The sequence below is a fragment of the Mytilus edulis genome, chromosome 1, assembly GCF_963676685.1.
Source record: "Mytilus edulis chromosome 1, xbMytEdul2.2, whole genome shotgun sequence".
Taxonomy (NCBI): Eukaryota; Metazoa; Mollusca; class Bivalvia; order Mytilida; family Mytilidae; genus Mytilus; species Mytilus edulis.
Window position 1 is genome coordinate 89,247,767 of NC_092344.1, and position 18,971 is coordinate 89,266,737.

An 18,971-nucleotide genomic window follows, 5' to 3' on the forward strand; every position below is an offset into this window, starting at 1 on the left:
TCTTAATGCAAGCAAGGTAAAGGTTTGGTTTGGCTTGCTTGCTTTGTATAAATATTTGCTCAAGCATTGAAATTAAAATTGGTATATGCAAATCACTCAAAACTAGGTGAGACATGCACAGAAGTGATAGATATGTATTATAAATATAGAAAATTGAATATTTTAATCAACAACAAAAAAAAATAAAAAAATATCTGTATCATATACCCAAGCGCCTGTGCTTTTGAAGAAAAAAAGTTTGAGAATAGCCTCATCCAAAAAGATATTTTAATCAGATAAAATTTGATATAAGACTCTTTATAATCTTGTTACAAGATATTACAATTAATTTTACTTTTTTCACAAGGGTTTGTTAAGCACTTACTTACTATAAAAATCATTGATTTTCAGTTATTATCCAAGATCATCCAATAAATGTAAGAAGTTTGGAAAAAGGAAATATCTAAGATATCTAGGATACAATTTGAAAATATAACAACTGATAACATACAGACTAATGCTATGTATAAAACCAATATTATTGTATCTACATTTTTAATATTGTCTTTAAAAAAGTCATTGGCGGATCCCGGGGGTTGGACCCCCCCTTTTTTTGTCCTGGGTTGAGAACGCCCCCCTTTTTAAATATGGCTTGATCCGCCCCTGAAAACATTGTCAGTTGTGGAGAATTTTCTAAAATTCAAATTTGCCGCCTTTTAACTTGCTCAAGGTGGACTACCTGTAGAATTACCGTATCACGTGATAAATGTTGAATTTTGATTTTTTTTTTATCCATGTGACATCACCGGAAATGCAGGAATAATAAAAGATTCATTCAAGAATTTCGAAGATCCCAAGTAGTTTGAATATTCTTTTTGATATTATGCATAATATAAATTGTATATCATCGCCAGCCCAGACTGTCTAAGAGTGTGAAACCAAAGAAACATGAATCAATCATGGAAGATGAGAATAATGGTAAGAAACCCCTCAAATAATATTATAAATTTTGATCATTTGTTATACTCTGTAAATTATGTTGGTAAATTGGTTTATAAGCTAAGAAAGAAGCAAAAGAAGGAATAATCTGCAGCAGTTCTTTTTTTGTACTTCGTCTGTTATTAATTCCTTTGAAGTAATATCAACATATTACATTTGATGACAATGTTTATTTATGTCATATCTTTGTTGTTATTTATTTATTTCAAAGTCTCATTACCCAGTTTACATTGACATTGTATACCCTGAAGGTTGGATGGTCAAATAAGAAATCAATTCAAATAGATTGAGATATATACAAACTATGTATAAGGTTGATGTTGTTGATTTATGTTCTGACCATTTGATAATTTTATGAAAATTGTCATTTTTTTCTAAAAGCCAAAACTGTTCTGGAGGATTTTAAAGCCTACACCATGTACACAGGAATTTAAATTTTACATGTATTACAACAATGAAAAAACAACAATACATAATAAGATGTGGTAGTTGTGAGTTGTAAATATATAGATTTAATTTTTTTTTAATACTACTACAAATAAGAGAACCAATAAGCTATAATTTAAAGAAGATAAACATTCCACGAAAGGCAGCCAATGTAAAGATAGTACAATTATAGTAATACATTAAAGGATATTAGATATGCAATACTGAAAATATTGGACAGTTTAACAGACAACACCAACACCTTATTCACTGAAAAAATAGATGTTGAAAGACATTGGATACACCGGGTCCAGCTAGCCTGTACAGACACAAAATGTGGTTAGGCAAGTTTTATGTGCAAATGTAGCTTCTATCAAAATTACTTCTTTCATGGACAACACGAGTAGTGTTCTCCTTACAAATTGCAAATACATGTACATGTAACATCCTGATATCAGAGAAATAATGTATTATATGTCTCTGCTGATATATACATATAACTACCAGTATAAAGAATTTTGAAATACAATCTTGTTTCTAGAAATATTGATATTTGCATCACTTTCAAGCAATTCAATATCGATTAAATTACTATGATGCTTTATATAAAAACCATTAAGAGAACATTTTAAAGGAAATAAAAAATGGCACTTATTTCAGAAAGCAGAGTCAAATGTGCCTGCTATAACAAGGTACAGTTACTTGTACTCCAGGAAGACTTAATTTCAGATCTCTAATTTCTTGTGTAATTTGATATACATGTATGAATATAGAGATAAATTGCATCACCCAAAGGATTCTGTAAAATAGGGTTGTACATTTGGATTATGCCTACAGGAAAACAAATTATCAAACTCTCTCAAATAGCATAAGTTCATAAAAAAATGAATAATTTTAAACATCAGGAAGCATATAACAATAAAGATAGACACAGGGGTACATGTTGCATACATTTCTATCATTAATTTTTGTACTGGGGATTAATATTAAATATCTTGGATTGAGAGAAAAAAATGTATTTTATGGCTATTTGATTTCATGGCTTTGCAATATTTAAAGTGTCATTGACCCAAAATAATCCATGAAAATTGTATTCTACAAATAAAAATAAATCCTGATCGTCAGTAAGTGATAAAAATGAGAAAACTTCAATATCAATACCTTACTTTTCTTCATAACTGGTTAGGTATTAAGGAAAATACATTTAATGATACCATTAACAATTCAATATCTGATAACAAATTTAATACAACTTGATTCCTGATGGTCAGTGTCTTGTCAATACTTGACTGAAGATATTCTATCAAGCCATGCAAGTTTTAGAAGATCATGTTTCAATCAAATATGAATGGTATTTTATTTGACCATACAAGTGTTTTTAAGTATAAGACACATCTACTAATAATAATACAAGAACTTTCAATGGTTATGCAGTGTAGGCATATTAATTTTCCATATTCAAACAATTACCGGTATCCTTATTATATTAAAAAAAAACAACACTGCTACAAGTTTTGCTGCTTGGGAGGCTGTGATTTCTGATTTTGATTTAATTTGTGCCTGTTAAGTCTCAGACACTAGGAAGAAAAGTTCAGATTTAATTGATTGTGATGTTCACATGATTAAAATGAATATGCCACAATAAAATGAAGATAAAGATGTAATTCTAATTTCCAAATTTATTATATGATGGTTTGCTGTGACATAATCAATTTCGGGTAAAGTTGATTTCGTCTGGTGTCCACTGATCGTTGACATAAATATTACTAAGACAATTAAGTGGATAATTACAATATTTGAATCATAATTGAAATAAAGACATCTCTGACCCATATCCCTTATCCACATTATATAGACTGTTATCTATATGATATACTAATAGGTCATATAAAATCAACTTGCTGCTTCCTTGTCAGAAATCTTTTACTACCTAGGTAATAAAATACATGTATATTGCCTTAATTGTATATTATGTCACTGTTATATATATAAAATACTTCACCAATTTATATCGACCTTGACATTGCTCATTTTAAGTAGAATAGGAAACCATTCATAAATTTTAAATTTGATTTTTGTTTCAACTTGAATATTTCACTTTTAAGTGTGTTATTCTATCATATACTAGTTTCTTATTCATAAAAAGACTCACCTAAAACAACTTGACCCAGTATAGTAAATTATGTCTTTATTTTAGCATTTGATGTTTAATATAGAAAGTAAAATAATATATCAAAGCATAACATAAAAATTAAAATTAATACTATAATGCATCGTTGATCCGTGTAAATACTACAAATACTGCTGTGTGCATTGAATCACGTTTTGTACAGGTACATGTATGTTTAATAAAATCAATATATTCTCAGTAAGCCCAAAATAAAGTCCAATCATTTCATATTAGGAATTACCAAAACAAAAATAAAAAAACTAAGTTCAATAGACTGCAATACATTTATAACTGTGGGCATGTTTGACAAGGCACCTTTGAAGGTATATAAATAAAATTGAGAATGGAAATGGGGAATGTGCCAAAGAGACAACAACCCAACCATAGAAAAAAACAACAGCAGAAGGTCACCAACAGGTCTTCAATGTAGCGAGAAATTCCCGCACCCGGAGGCGTCCTTCAGCTGGCCCCTAAACAAATATATACTAGTTCAGTGATAATGAACGCCATACTAATTTCCAAATTGTACGCAAGAAACTAAAATTAAAATAATACAAGACAGACTAACAAAGGCCAGAGGCTCCTGACTTGGGACAGGTGCAAAAATGAAAGCATACATGTATTTTTCTAAGCTCAGTGAACTTTTGAAATATAAATATATATATTGTAGAAAAGCTGAGGGATTTCACCCCCATTGTACTCAGCTTATTATATTATATTTCATTGGGTGTTAAGTTACAGAAGTGTTATTGTCCTGTTTAAAAGTAAGATGTAAACTGAGCATCGCTGTTAAATTATTGATGCAATCATTGATATCAAATTATTTCTTATTCATTCATTGGAATGTTCGATATATGAAGGGGGTAAATATAAGGTAAGGGGTTACACTATAATTACTTTCACACCTGGATGTCTGTTTAATTAGTTCCTCTTCCTGTTTAATGTTAGAATTCATTGAGCTGCTACACTCTGCTCATGTTGAAGCAATCTTCTGTGTTAGGTTGACTTTACATATGTAGCTGAACTATAAACATGAACAGATAAATAAAGTCAATATGGTATACTTCACTTTTTGCTTTATTGTTTGCACATTTCTATAACATTGTAGAGTGTTAATGATTCATGTTTTACCCCTCAACAGGAGATGTGTTGATTTCTCTATGTCTCAATATAGCCTATATACAATGACGATATAGCCTTTATACACTGACTATATAGCCTTTATACACTGACGCTAAAGCCTTTTTACACTGAAAATATAGCCTTTATACATTCGCTTTTTATGCCCCACCTACGATAGTAGAGGGGCATTATGTTTTCTGGTCTGTGCGTCCGTTCGTCCGTCTGTCTGTCTGTCTGTCTGTCTGTCTGTTCGTCCGTCTGTCCCGCTTCAGGTTAAAGTTTTTGGTCAAGGTAGTTTTTGATGAAGTTGAAGTCCAATCAACTTGAAACTTAGTACACATGTTCCTTATGATATGATCTTTCTAATTTTAAAGCCAAATTAAACTTTTGACCCCAATTTCACGGTCCACTGAACATAGAAAATGAAAGTGCATGTTTCAGGTTAAAGTTTTTGGTCAAGGTAGTTTTTGATGAAGTTGAAGTCCAATCAACTTGAAACTTAGTACACATGTTCCCTATGATATTATCTTTCTAATTTTAATGCCTAATTATATTTTTTATCCAATTTCACGGTCCATTGAACATGGAAAATGATAGTGCGAGTGGGGCATCCGTGTACTTTGGACACATTCTTGTTTTTAGCTCACCTGGCCCTTTCTCATTACTTGGCGTCAGTCGTCGTCCGTCATCGTTAACTTTTACAAAAATCTTCTCCTCTGAAACTACTTGGTCAAATTTAACCAAACTTGGCCACAATCATCATTGGGGTATCTAGTTTTAAAAATGTGTCCAGTGACCCAGTTAACCAATCAAGATGGCCGCCATGGCTAAAAAAAGAACATAGGGGTAAAATGTTTTTGGCTTATAACTCTGAAACCAAAGCATTTAGAGAAAATCTGACAAGGGGTTAAATGGTTTAGCAAGTCAATATTGATCTGCTTTGAAATTTTCAGATGAATTTAACAACTGGTTGTTGGGTTGCTGCCCCCCAATTAGTGATTTTTAAAGAAATTTTGCTGTTTTTATACGACCGCAAAAATTTTAATTTTTTGGTCGTATATTGCTATCACGTTGGCGTCGTCGTCTGCGTCGTCGTCGTCTGCGTCGTCGTCCGAATACTTTTAGTTTTCGCACTCTAACTTTAGTAAAAGTAAATAGAAATCAATGAAATTTTAACACAAGGTTTATGACCACAAAAGGAAGGTTGGGATTGATTTTGGGAGTTTTGGTCCCAACATTTTAGGAATTAGGGGCCAAAAAGGGCCCAAATAAGCATTTTCTTGGTTTTGGCACTATAACTTTAGTTTAAGTGAATAGAAATCTATGAAATTTTGACACAAGGTTTATGACCACAAAAGGAAGGTTGGGATTGATTTTGGGAGTTTTGGTTCCAACAGTTTAGGAAATAAGGGCCAAAAAAGGGCCCAAATAAGCATTATTCTTGGTTTTCGCACAATAATTTTAGTATAAGTTAATAGAAATCAATGAAATTTTAACACAAGGTTTATGACCACAAAAGGAAGGTTGGGATTGATTTTTGGAGTTGAGGTCACAACAGTTTATGAATTAGGGGCCAAAAAGGGGCCCAAATAAGCATTATTTTTGGTTTTTGCACCATAACTTTAGTATAAGTAAATAGAAATCTATGAAATTTAAACACAAGGTTTATGACCATAAAAGGAAGGTTGGGTTTGATTTTGGGATGTTTGGTCCTAACAGTTTAGGAATAAGGGGCCCAAAGGGTCCAAAATTGAACTTTGTGTGATTTCATCAAAAATTGAATAATTGGGGTTCTTTGATATTCCGAATCTAACTATGTATGTAGATTCTTAATTTTTGGTCCCGTTTTCAAATTGGTCTACATTAAGGTCCACAGGGTCCAAGATTAAACTTAGTTTGATTTTAACAAAAATTGAATCCTTGCAATTGGGGTTCTTTGATATGCTGAATTTAAAAATGTACTTAGATTTTTAATTATTGGCCTAGTTTTCAAGTTGGTCCAAATGGGGGTCCAAAATTAAACTTTGTTTGATTTCATCAAAAATTGAATAAATGGGTTCTTTGATATGCCAAATCTAACTGTGTATGTAGATTCTTAATTTTTGGTCCAGTTTTCAAATTGGTCTACATTAAGGTTAAAAGGGTCCAAAATTAAACTAAGTTTGATTTTAACAAAAATTAAATTCTTGGGCTTATTTGATATGCTTTATCTAAATATGTACTTTGATTTTTGATTATGGGCCCAGTTTTCAAGTTTGTCCAAATCAGGATTCCATATCAAGTATTGTGCAATAGCAAGAAATTTTCAATTGCACAGTATTGCACAATAGCAAGAAATATCTAATTGCACAATATTGTGCAATAGCAATTAATTTTCAATTGGAGTTATCTTTCTTTGTATAGAATAGTAGTTGATAATATATGTTGGAAATTTGCCAGACATGACTATGATGTCATTTTCAATTTTATTTGCCAATAACTTTATGTAAATAACTTCATTGGAAATTTGCCAATATAAAATGTTGCTGATGAAGGTTTTTTTTCCTTATCTTATCTAAAATGTTTTTAGATAATGTATGTTGGACATTTGCCAGACATGACTATGATGTCATTTTTATACGACCGCAAATTTTGAAAAAATTTTCGTCGTATATTGCTATCACGTTGGCGTCGTCGTCGTCGTCCGGCGTCCGAATACTTTTAGTTTTCGCACTCTAACTTTAGTAAAAGTGAATGGAAATCTATGAAATTTTAACACAAGGTTTATGACCACAAAAGGAAGGTTGGTATTGATTTTGGGAGTTTTGGTCCCAACATTTTAGGAATTAGGGGCCAAAAAGGGCCCAAATAAGCATTTTCTTGGTTTTCGCACTATAACTTTAGTTTAAGTTAATAGAAATCTATGAAATTTTGACACAAGGTTTATGACCACAAAAGAACGGTTGGGATTGATTTTGGGAGTTTTGGTCTCAACAGTTGAGGAATTAGGGGCCAAAAAAGGGCCCAAATAAGCATTATTCTTGGTTTTCGCACAATAACATTAGTTTAAGTAAATAGAAATCAATGAAATTTAAACACAATGTTAATGACTACAAAAGGAAGGTTGGTATTGATTTTGGGAGTTTAGGTCCCAACAGTTTAGGAATTAGGGGCCAAAAAGGGACCCAAATAAGCATTTTTCTTGGTTTTCGCACCATAATGTTAGTATAAGTAAATAGAAATCTATGAAATTTAAACACAAGGTTTATGACCATAAAAGAAAGGTTGGGTTTGATTTTGGGAGTTTTGGTCCCAACATAATAAGGGGCCCAAAGGGTCCAAAATTAAACTTTTGTTTGATTTCATCAAAATTGAATAATTGGGGTTCTTTGATATGCTGAATCTAACTGTCATGACTGTGTATGTAGATTCTTAACTTTTGGTCCCGTTTTCAAATTGGTCTACATTAAGATCCAAAGGGTCCAAAATTAAACTTAGTTTGATTTTGACAAAAAATGAATCAGTTAGGTTCTTTGATATGCTGAATCTAAAAATGTACTTAGATTCTTGATTATTGGCCCAGTTTTCAAGTTGGTCCAAATCGGGGTCCAAAATTAAACTTTGTTTGATTTCATCAAAAATTGAATAAATGGGGTTCTTTGATATACCAAATCTAACTGTGTATGTAGATTCTTCATTTTTGGTCCTGTTTTCAAATTGGTCTACACTAAAGTCCAAAGGGTCCAAAATTAAACTTAGTCTGATTTTAACAAAAATTGAAATCTTGAAGTTCTTTGATATGCTGAATCCAAAAATGTACTTATATTTTTTATTATGGGCCCAGTTTTCAAGTTGGTCCAAATCAGGATCTAAAATTATTATATTAAGTATTGTGCAATAGCAAGTCTTTTCAATTGCACAGTATTGCGCAATGGCAAGAAATATCTAATTGCACAATATTGTGAAATAGCAAATTTTTTTTTAATTAGAGTTATCTTTCTTTGTCCAGAATAGTAAGCAAGAAATATCTAATTGCAAAATATTGTGCAATAGCAAGATTTTTTTTTAATTGGAGTTATCTTTCTTTGTCCAGAATCAACTTAAATCTTTGTTATATACAAAATACAATGTATATTCACTTTTTACTACCAACTGATAAATTAAAATAATCTTTACCATTCAGTGATAACAAGCAGTTTTTTTACATCTTAATATTTTATGATGTATTTAAATGAGTAGTTATTGTTGCAAACTCCATTAGAAATTTTAATTGAGATTAGTTTTGGAATAAGGAAAAGGGGGATGTGATTAAAAAAATTGGGTTCAATTTTTCTCATTTGAAATTTCATAAATAAAAAAGAAAATTTCTTCAAACATTTTTTTGAGAGGATTAATATTCAACAGCATAGTGAATTGCTCTAAGAGAAAAAAATTTTTTAAGTTCATTAGAACACATTCATTCTGTGTCAGAAACCTATGCTGTGTCAACTATTTAATCACAATCCAAATTTAGAGCTGAATCCAGCTTGAATGTTGTGTCCATACTTGCCCTAACCGTTCAGGGTTCAACCTCTGCGGTCGTATAAAGCTACGCCCTGCGGAGCATCTGGTTAATTATTGGCCTAGTTTTCAAGTTGGTCCAAATGGGGGTCCAAAATTAAACTTTTTTTGATTTCATCAAAAATTGAATAAATGGGTTCTTTGATATGCCAAATCTAACTGTGTATGTAGATTCTTAATTTTTGGTCCAGTTTTCAAATTGGTCTACATTAAGTCCAAAGGGTCCAAAATTAAACTAAGTTTGATTTGAACAAAAATTAAATTCTTGGGCTTATTTGATATGCTTTATCTAAATATGTACTTTGATTTTTGATTATGGGCCCAGTTTTCAAGTTGGTCCAAATCAGGATTCCATATCAAGTATTGTGCAATAGCAAGAAATTTTCAATTGCACAGTATTGCACAATAGCAAGAAATATCTAATTGCACAATATTGTGCAATAGCAATTAATTCTCAATTGGAGTTATCTTTCTTTGTATAGAATAGCAGTTGATAATATATGTTGGAAATTTGCCAGACATGACTATGATGTCATTTTCTATTTTTATTTGCCAATAACTTTATGTAAATAACTTCATTGGAAATTTGCCAATATAAAATGTTGCTGATGAAGCTTTTTTTCCTTATCTTATCTAAAATGTTTTTAGATAATGTATGTTGGACATTTGCCAGACATGACTATGATGTCATTTTCTATTTTTATTTGCCAATAACTTTATGTAAATAACTTCATTGGAAATTTGCCAATATAAAATGTTGCTGATGAAGTTTTTTTTTATTGTTTTATACAATAAACAATGTATATTCAGTTTTACCACCAACCAATCTTTACCATTCAGTGATAACAAGCACTTTATTTTACATTTAAATATTTTATGATGTATTTAAAAGAGTAGTTATTGTTGCAAACTCCATTAGAAATTTGAATTGATATCAGTTTTGGAAAAAGGGAAACGGGGATGTGAAAAAAGGGGGGGGGTTTAAATTTTTCTCATTTCAGATTTCATAAATAAAAAGAAAATTTCTTCAAACATTTTTTTGAGAGGATTAATATTCAACAGCATAGTGAATTGCTCAAAGGCAAAAAAAATCTTTTAAGTTCATTAGACCACATTCATTCTGTGTCAGAAACCTATGCTGTGTCAACTATTTAATTTTAGATTTAAAAAGTTTGAAGAAGAAATCTTTAATTGATTTGTAAAATCTTGACATTTGTTTTGTGTAAAAAAAAACATGTAATGTCAAAAATTTGATCACAATCCAAATTCAGAGCTGTATCACGCTTGAATGTTTTGTCCATACTTGCCCCAACAGTTCAGGGTTCGACCTCTGCGGTCGTATAAAGCTGCGCCCTGCGGAGCACCTGGTTTATTTTTATTTGCCAATTATTTTATGTAAATAACTTCATTGGAAATTTGCCAATATAAAATGTTGCTGATGAAGTTTTTTTTATTGTTTTATACAATAAACAATGTATATTCACTTTTACTACCAACCAATCTTTACCATTCAGTGATAACAAGCACTATATTTTACATTTTAATATTTTATGATGTATTTAAAAGAGTATAGTTATTGTTGCAAACTCCATTAGAAATTTGAATTGATATCAGTTTGGAAAAAGGGAAAAGGGGATGTGAAAAAAAGGGGGGGGGGGGTTAAATTTTTCTCATTTCAGATTTCATAAATAAAAAGAAAATTTCTTCAAACATTTTTTTGAGAGGATTAATATTCAACAGCATAGTGAATTGCTCAAAGGCAAAAAAAACCTTTTAAGTTCATTAGACCACATTCGTTCTGTGTCAGAAACCTATGCTGTGTCATGATCAACTATTTAATTTTAGATTTAAAAAGTTTGAAGAAGAAATCTTTAATTGATTTGTAAAATCTTGACATTTGTTTTGTGTAAAAAAAAAACCCATGTAATGTCAAAAATTTGATCACAATCCAAATTCAGAGCTGTATCACGCTTGAATGTTTTGTCCATACTTGCCCCAACTGTTCAGGGTTCGACCTCTGCGGTCGTATAAAGCTGTGCCCTGCGGAGCACCTGGTTGGTTATTATCTTGAATACTATTATAGATAGAGATAAACTGTAAACTGCAATAATGTTCAGCAAAGTAAGATCTTATAATAGGTCAACATGACTCCTTCAGGAGTAATTGCCCTTTATAGCCAATTTTTAAACAATTTTCATTAATTTGGTAAATTTTTGTAAATTTTTACAAAATTTTTTTGTCTGTATCTTAAGGACCAAGTCTATACAGATAGAGAAAATTGTAAGTAGCAAGAATGTTCAGTAAAGTAAGATCTACAAACACATCACCAAAACACAATTTTGTCATGAATCCATCGATCTGTGTCCTTTGTTTAATATGCACATAGACCTAGGTGAGCGACACAGGCTCTTTTGAGCCTCTAGTTTTATAGGCCGAAGATACAACTTTTATACACTGGTGGGATATTCAGAAGTATTCAATCAATCCATCTTTCTGCACCTTGTATCCCAAATCCTGTTAAACCAGTTATTTGATTTTAGTGCAACAAAAAATGAAATGTGTACTGTGTTTTGGCATTGCATGGAAATGTGCATCTAATAATGAATTCATTTTATGTTCAACTGATATTAGCAATTACATTAGTTTACTGCAATAGCAAAGCATGCACTATGCCATATCTGTACAAATAAGGGTATGCGTCCAAATTTTGTAGTATTCACAAATGAATTTTTATACGACCGCAAAATTTGAAAAATTTTTCGTCGTATATTGCTATCACGTTGGCGTCGGCGTCGTCGTCGTCGTCGTCGTCGTCCGGCGTCCGAATACTTTTAGTTTTCGCACTCTAACTTTAGTAAAAGTGAATGGAAATCTATGAAATTTTAACACAAGGTTTATGACCACAAAAGGAAGGTTGGTATTGATTTTGGGAGTTTTGGTCCCAACATTTTAGGAATTAGGGGCCAAAAAGGGCCCAAATAAGCATTTTCTTGGTTTTCGCACTATAACTTTAGTTTAAGTTAATAGAAATCTATGAAATTTTGACACAAGGTTTATGACCACAAAAGAAAGGTTGGGATTGATTTTGGGAGTTTTGGTTCCAACAGTTTAGGAATTAGGGGCCAAAAAAGGGCCCAAATAAGCATTATTCTAGGTTTTCGCACAATAACTTTAGTTTAAGTAAATAGAAATCAATGAAATTTAAACACAATGTTTCAGTGTTCTCCCCAGGATTTTTGGATAGCACCAGGGTAACGCGTGACGAAATGAATTTTACAGTATTTTGTGTCGCTTTGCGTCGCTTATTTTTTTTCTTGTTACTTTTTGTCATTACCTGTTTGCCTTTGTTTTGTTTACTGTGAAACTGTGTTGTAGGACTTTGGGTCAGAAAATTATTGGTAGAAAAAGTAAATTAATAAACAGTTTGTATACTTTAATATCTTTGAAGAATAAATAAAAGAAAGCACAATTAGTCTTTAAGCTGAAGTCACTTCTTATATTTTGATCAAGCCATTTTGTCCCGATACTTGTAGTTACACTACACATTCCCCATAACAATGAACTTTGAACAAGATTTTTGATACAGAACCTTCAGTAAATTAAAAGCTATTTTCCATAGTTTTAGATCTGATTCTTTTAGACAACAACAAATTTGTTTTTATGATTAATACTTTGTTACAGACATGGAGAGTACTTTAAAAGAGTTTTCTATTCACAAGGTTCATCCCTAGCTTTAGTCCTGCGTGGGAATGTATTAGAGTTGTGGCAGTAGGCTTTTTAGACCTGTTACAGTCATATATTTTTAACAATGTATAAATTACCTATTTATTAGGTCTTTCCACTTTTCGTGGAAAGACCTTTTGTTTTTCTTCTGATTATTTTTTTTTTTTTTTTTTTTTTTCTTCTGCCGTCTGAGATGCTTTTTTGTCTTACAACATATCGAATGGATTTTTTGGCCAATGATGTTGTACAGTAATGGGGGTTTCAAAACTCACCCTGTGGGACCGAGCACTTATTCTTATAGGAGTTATCTCCCCGCGTCCTTTTTTTCTTGTTATCGCTATATCTCTAAAACCGTAAAATTTTTTAGCAAACTGTTTTCACCAAATTGTTTGTCTACTCTTGAGAAGGATTTGGTGTATTTTGACTTGACTGATCGAAAGACATCTTATGGGAGTTATTTCCCTTTGAAAATTTAAGATAGGCGATTTGTTGGATAAATTCATACGTTATAAGTCGTAGAGGCCTACAGTCTTTTGATATGAAATCCTTGGTCCATTTGAAGGAAATTGAGGTCAAGGTCAAAGGTCAAGGTCATGTTCTAAATTTTGAATTTTGCTTGTTATCGTTATACCACAGAAACTGTGACAGAAAATGATATGATGTGTTTGCCAAATAACTGTTTACAATAAGGCGCAACTTCAACCTATTTCAGTCAAAGTGTTTTGGTTAACCCTAATAGGAGTTTTCTCCCCTTATGTATTTCAAATCAGTATTTCTCCACAACCATACAAGTGATTGACCTCCAGTCTTCCGTTTTGAGTTCACTGACCTATGACCTTGAAATTGAGATCAAGGTCAAAGGTCAAGGTCAAGTTCTAAATTTTGAATTTTGCTTGTTATCGTTATGCCACAGAATCTGTGACAGTAAATGATATGATGTGTTTGCCAAATAACTGTTTACAATAAGGCGCAACTTCAACCTATTTCAGTCAAAGTGTTTTGGTTAACCCTTATAGGAGTTTTCTCCCCTTATGTATTTCAAATCAGTATTTCTCCACAACCATACAAGTGATTGACCTCCGGTCTTCCGTTTTGAGTTCACTGACCTATGACCTTGAAATTGAGATCAAAGTCGAGGGTCAAGGTCATGTTATAAATTTTGAATTTTGCTTGTTATCGTTATTCAAAAGAAACTGTTACAGTAAATAATATGATTTGTTTGCCAAGTTACTGTTTACAAAAAGGCACAACTTCAAACTATTTCAGTCGAAGTGTTTGGGTTAACCCTTGTAGGAGTTTTCTCCCCTTATGTATTTAAAATCAGTATTTCTCCACAACCGTACAAATGGTTGACCTGGGGTCTTTTGATTTGAGATCACTGACCTATGACCTTGAAATTGAGATCAAGGTCAAAGGTCAATTTGACGTTCTAGATTTTGACCTTTGCTAAAAATTATTTTCTGTTCTTGATAAAACAATTAAGTGTAACCTTTTAATCTTATTTTTTTATATCAATTTGAAGAACTAAATTACATCAACAAGGAGTAACATTTTCTAACATCCTTTTTTAAATTGCATTCTTATTATCGAGGTGGAAAGACCTTCAATTGTTCTCTGAAGAATTGGTTTTTAATTATAATATGTCTGTGCATCAATAATGGTATGATTCTCAAAAATAATTTGCAAAACATTTTTGTTGGTATGTTCTAAGAATGTTTTCATCCTTAATGTAACATTCTAATATAATTTTGCATTCAATTTGTACTTAATTTTTATTTGCAATGAGAAATTATATGTGAGGAGCATTTATTTGTAATTAGCAAAATCAGGGGAAGTAACTCCACAATTAATTCCTAAAAGGCAAATTATTTTGACTTGAGACTGGCGTAATAGGGTTCATTAACAAATGTCTGCTTGTCCCTCACAAGTCTGTTATTTAAATTATGATCTCTTAATTAATTAAAACACAAAAAAATCATGTACATCGATTAAATCCAATCATCAAGGTTAACCTCAACAGGTAAATCGATCACGTGGTGTAAACAATCATCTTGTCAATACTGGATTAAACTGGTTAAAACTGGTCAATTTTGATGTAAAGTTGAAGTCATCTGAAACTTTACCGATTTTTATACGATTTTTTTACCGAAAACTTTAGCACCACGGAAAAAAATTATACATCGCGGCAAGAACGATACCACCGCGGCAGAAAATTATACATCGCGGGCCCGTGGTCCTTTAAGGGCCTGGGGAGAACACTGTGTTTATGACCACAAAAGGAAGGTTGGTATTGATTTTGGGAGTTTTGGTCCTAACAGTTTAGGAATAAGGGGCCCAAAGGGTCCAAAATTGAACTTTGTGTGATTTCATCAAAAATTGAATAATTGGGGTTCTTTGATATGCCGAATCTAACTATGTATGTAGATTCTTAACTTTTGGTCCCCTTTTCAAATTGGTCTACATTAAGGTCCAAAGGGTCCAAAATTAAACTTAGTTTGATTTTAACAAAAATTGAATCCTTGGGGTTCTTTGATATGCTGAATTTAAAAATGTACTTAGATTTTTAATTATTGGCCTAGTTTTCAAGTTGGTCCAAATGGGGGTCTAAAATTAAACTTTGTTTGATTTCATCAAAAATTGAATAAATGGGTTCTTTGATATGCAAAATCTAACTGTGTATGTAGATTCTTAATTTTTGGTCCAGTTTTCAAATTGGTCTACATTAAGGTCCAAAGGGTCCAAAATTAAACTAAGTTTGATTTTAACAAAAATTAAATTCTTGGGCTTATTTGATATGCTTTATCTAAATATGTACTTTGATTTTTGATTATGGGCCCAGTTTTCAAGTTGGTCCAAATCAGGATTCCATATGAAATATTGTGCAATAGCAAGAAATTTTCAATTGCACAGTATTGCACAATAGCAAGAAATATCTAATTGCACAATATTGTGCAGTAGCAATTAATTTTCAATTGGAGTTATCTTTCTTTGTATAGAATAGTAGTTGATAATATATGTTGGAAATTTGCCAGACATGACTATGATGTCATTTTCTATTTTTATTTGCCAATAACTTTATGTAAATGACTTCATTGGAAATTTGCCAATATAAAATGTTGCTGATGAAGCTTTTTTTCCTTATCTTATCTAAAATGTTTTTAGATAATGTATGTTGGACATTTGCCAGACATGACTATGATGTCATTTTCTATTTTTATTTGCCAATAACTTTATGTAAATAACTTCATTGGAAATTTGCCAATATAAAATGTTGCTGATGAAGGTTTTTTTATTGTTTTATACAATAAACAATGTATATTCACTTTTACTACCAACCAATCTTTACCATTCAGTGATAACAAGCACTTTATTTTACATTTTAATATTTTATGATGTATTTAAAAGAGTAGTTATTGTTGCAAACTCCATTAGATATTTGAATTGATATCAGTTTTGGAAAAAGGGAAACGGGGATGTGAAAAAAAAAGGGGGGTGGGTTAAATTTTTCTCATTTCAGATTTCATAAATAAAAAGAAAATTTCTTCAAACATTTTTTTGAGAGGATTAATATTCAACAGCATATTGAATTGCTCAAAGGCAAAAAAAAACTTTTAAGTTCATTAGACCACATTCGTTCTGTGTCAGAAACCTATGCTGTGTCATGATCAACTATTTAATTTTAGATTTAAAAAGTTTGAAGAAGAAATCTTTAATTGATTTGTAAAATCTTGACATTTGTTTTGTGTAAAAAAAAACCATGTAATGTCAAAAATTTGATCACAATCCAAATTCAGAGCTGTATCACGCTTGAATGTTTTGTCCATACTTGCCCCAACTGTTCAGGGTTCGACCTCTGCGGTCGTATAAAGCTGCGCCCTGCGGAGCACCTGGTTTCACTATGAAATATATTTTACAACATAATTTCTATATGGTTTAATGTAATACCTTTTATGTTTGAAAGGTTAATAGCCTAATAATAACAGAATGATTCACAAAACTGTTGTGTACCCTTTGATCTTATCTTTAAATACAGAGTTTGAGAATGCTAATTTACCATTTTAGTGATTGTTGTGTTACAATGACCATATTGACGTTTGACATTTTGGTTTAACATTTATCCTTAAAAAGCTTGAGAAATAAAATTGTCAGTTTTTTACATGTTTAGAAAATATTGAAGAAATTGTTTTCAGTTTTGATGAATTTGACTGATAATGAAATTAAGTTGGTGTAGAGATATTGACATTAGAAATTGACTGTTTTGTTTGTGTGACAAAATAAATGTATCATTTGCAATTTACATTTCTCCAAATTGAAATTAGAATGGGTTGTTTTTGTATTAAGGGTATTTGGTATTGATAACAGATTTCATTTCTTAAGTAAGTCTACTCAGAACACTAAAGAGCTTGACATTTGACCTCTTAAACCTGAAATCTCCATTTATTCATATTTATGTACAAAAATGTACTTTAACCTAACAAGGAAGCTATTGAACCAAGGGTCAGAAGTGGTAAAGATGAAGTCATCCCTTTGAAAGTTTAACTAACACAAGTTGTTTGACTCTTATGGAGAGTGTGTGTCACAGATGACCGGGGATATGTTTTAATTGTTATGACCACAATCCCGTCCTCTTCCTTCATTGTAATTAACATCACTGGATTAGAGTCATCAACAAGTTTGTAAGTACCATGAGTAACACTACTGGTGACACTAGTGGAACAGGCTCTGCTTTCTTTTCAGTGAACCAGGTTTGGTTTGTGTTACTCAGCCTTTAGTTTTCTACGTAGTGGTTTGTGGTCTTGTGGTCCCCCCCCCCCATCATGGTATCATCTGTTACTTTTTAAAAAAAAATCCCAAATAGTAAAGAAAAAACTTTGGCTCTGAAACTGTATGATAAGGGAATATTCAATTCAGTATGATAAAGTTCTAATCATTGTTGTTATTTTTGTTTCACCAGTTTGCTCATAGTGAGATGGTAAGCAAATGACTTAAGAAACCATATCGGTTTGTTTCTTGAGGAGGAGACGGGAGGAAATTGAATTTTTTGAAACTCAGAATTTGATAGAAATTACTGATAATGTCTAAAAACTGTTGGATATGACAATAATTTATAGTGAATATTGCAACAATGGACTGAAGACTGGCTTGATGTTTTTCCTTCATTTGACATACTGTAAACCAACTTATTTTCGCGGATACTTTATTTCGCGTTTTACCAATTCTAGTCCATTTCGCACCTTTTAAAATTCGCGATTTTCTTATTTACTTGATGTAGATTAATAACGATTTACTTATTCGCGACGATTTATATTCACATTATTTTTCTCCTCACGAAAGTCGCGAAAATAAATCGCTCGCGAAAATAAGTTGGTTTACAGTATTGCCCCATCTATCGGATCTATCCATGCATGTATGACCCTCCTGTATAAAATGTTGTAGAACATAGCTATAGAAGAATCTTATTTATAGCAGATGCCTCTTTATCCATGAGGATGAACTATCATGACATAAATTGTTTCCAGGCACAACACTATCAACACTTTTTACCTCCATCAACATGTTATCTCATTTGTCGCCCCATTATCTACAACTAATAATGCCATAGTTAATTTCTCATATAACCCCTGCTTAAATCAGTTAATTAAGACAGGAAATGGACATTTTACAAGTATTCAAACACAATCTATGGAGAGTGTGGTGTTCCTTTTTGTGAAGGAGAGTTTTGATTAAATCTGAGGTTTACAAATGTGAAAATCTGTTCTGAAATCTTGGAGTAGTGCTGAGAAATATGGTTTTATTATCAGGTGGGTTAAATATCTATTTTATTGAATTACATCTTTAACAAGTTGTTCAGTGTTCTGGGATTTAACATTGCATGCATGTGACATAAACCACACACAACCCTTTATTCATTTATTTATTTATATTCATTTTTTGTATGACTGAAATGAAAGTTATTTCAGATTTCCTTAATTTTTCTGTTGTTAATGAAGTGCATGTAAACATGGAAGTTATT

General features: G+C 31.6%; 1 protein-coding gene across 9 annotated transcripts in view; it reads left to right on the forward strand.

Moving 5' to 3' along the window:
• The first annotated feature begins 722 nt into the window (after positions 1-722).
• The window catches only part of LOC139494026 (FYVE, RhoGEF and PH domain-containing protein 6-like), a 58,386-nt gene continuing 40,137 nt past the window's right edge, over positions 723-18,971 (forward strand). For 2 of the 9 annotated variants that reach the window (XM_071282224.1, XM_071282251.1), the window contains exons 1-2: positions 3,822-3,897; positions 4,172-4,448. Coding sequence is in view for 5 of the 9 variants with exons in the window: in XM_071282203.1 (XP_071138304.1) it covers positions 939-957 (19 nt within the window). In the remaining 4 variants the exon portion in view is untranslated. Of the gene's footprint in view, positions 958-3,821; positions 3,898-4,171; positions 4,449-17,443; positions 17,635-18,475; positions 18,760-18,971 lie in introns of those variants that run through there. The other 7 variants (XM_071282203.1, XM_071282217.1, XM_071282267.1 and 4 more) reach the window with 5 other exon arrangements.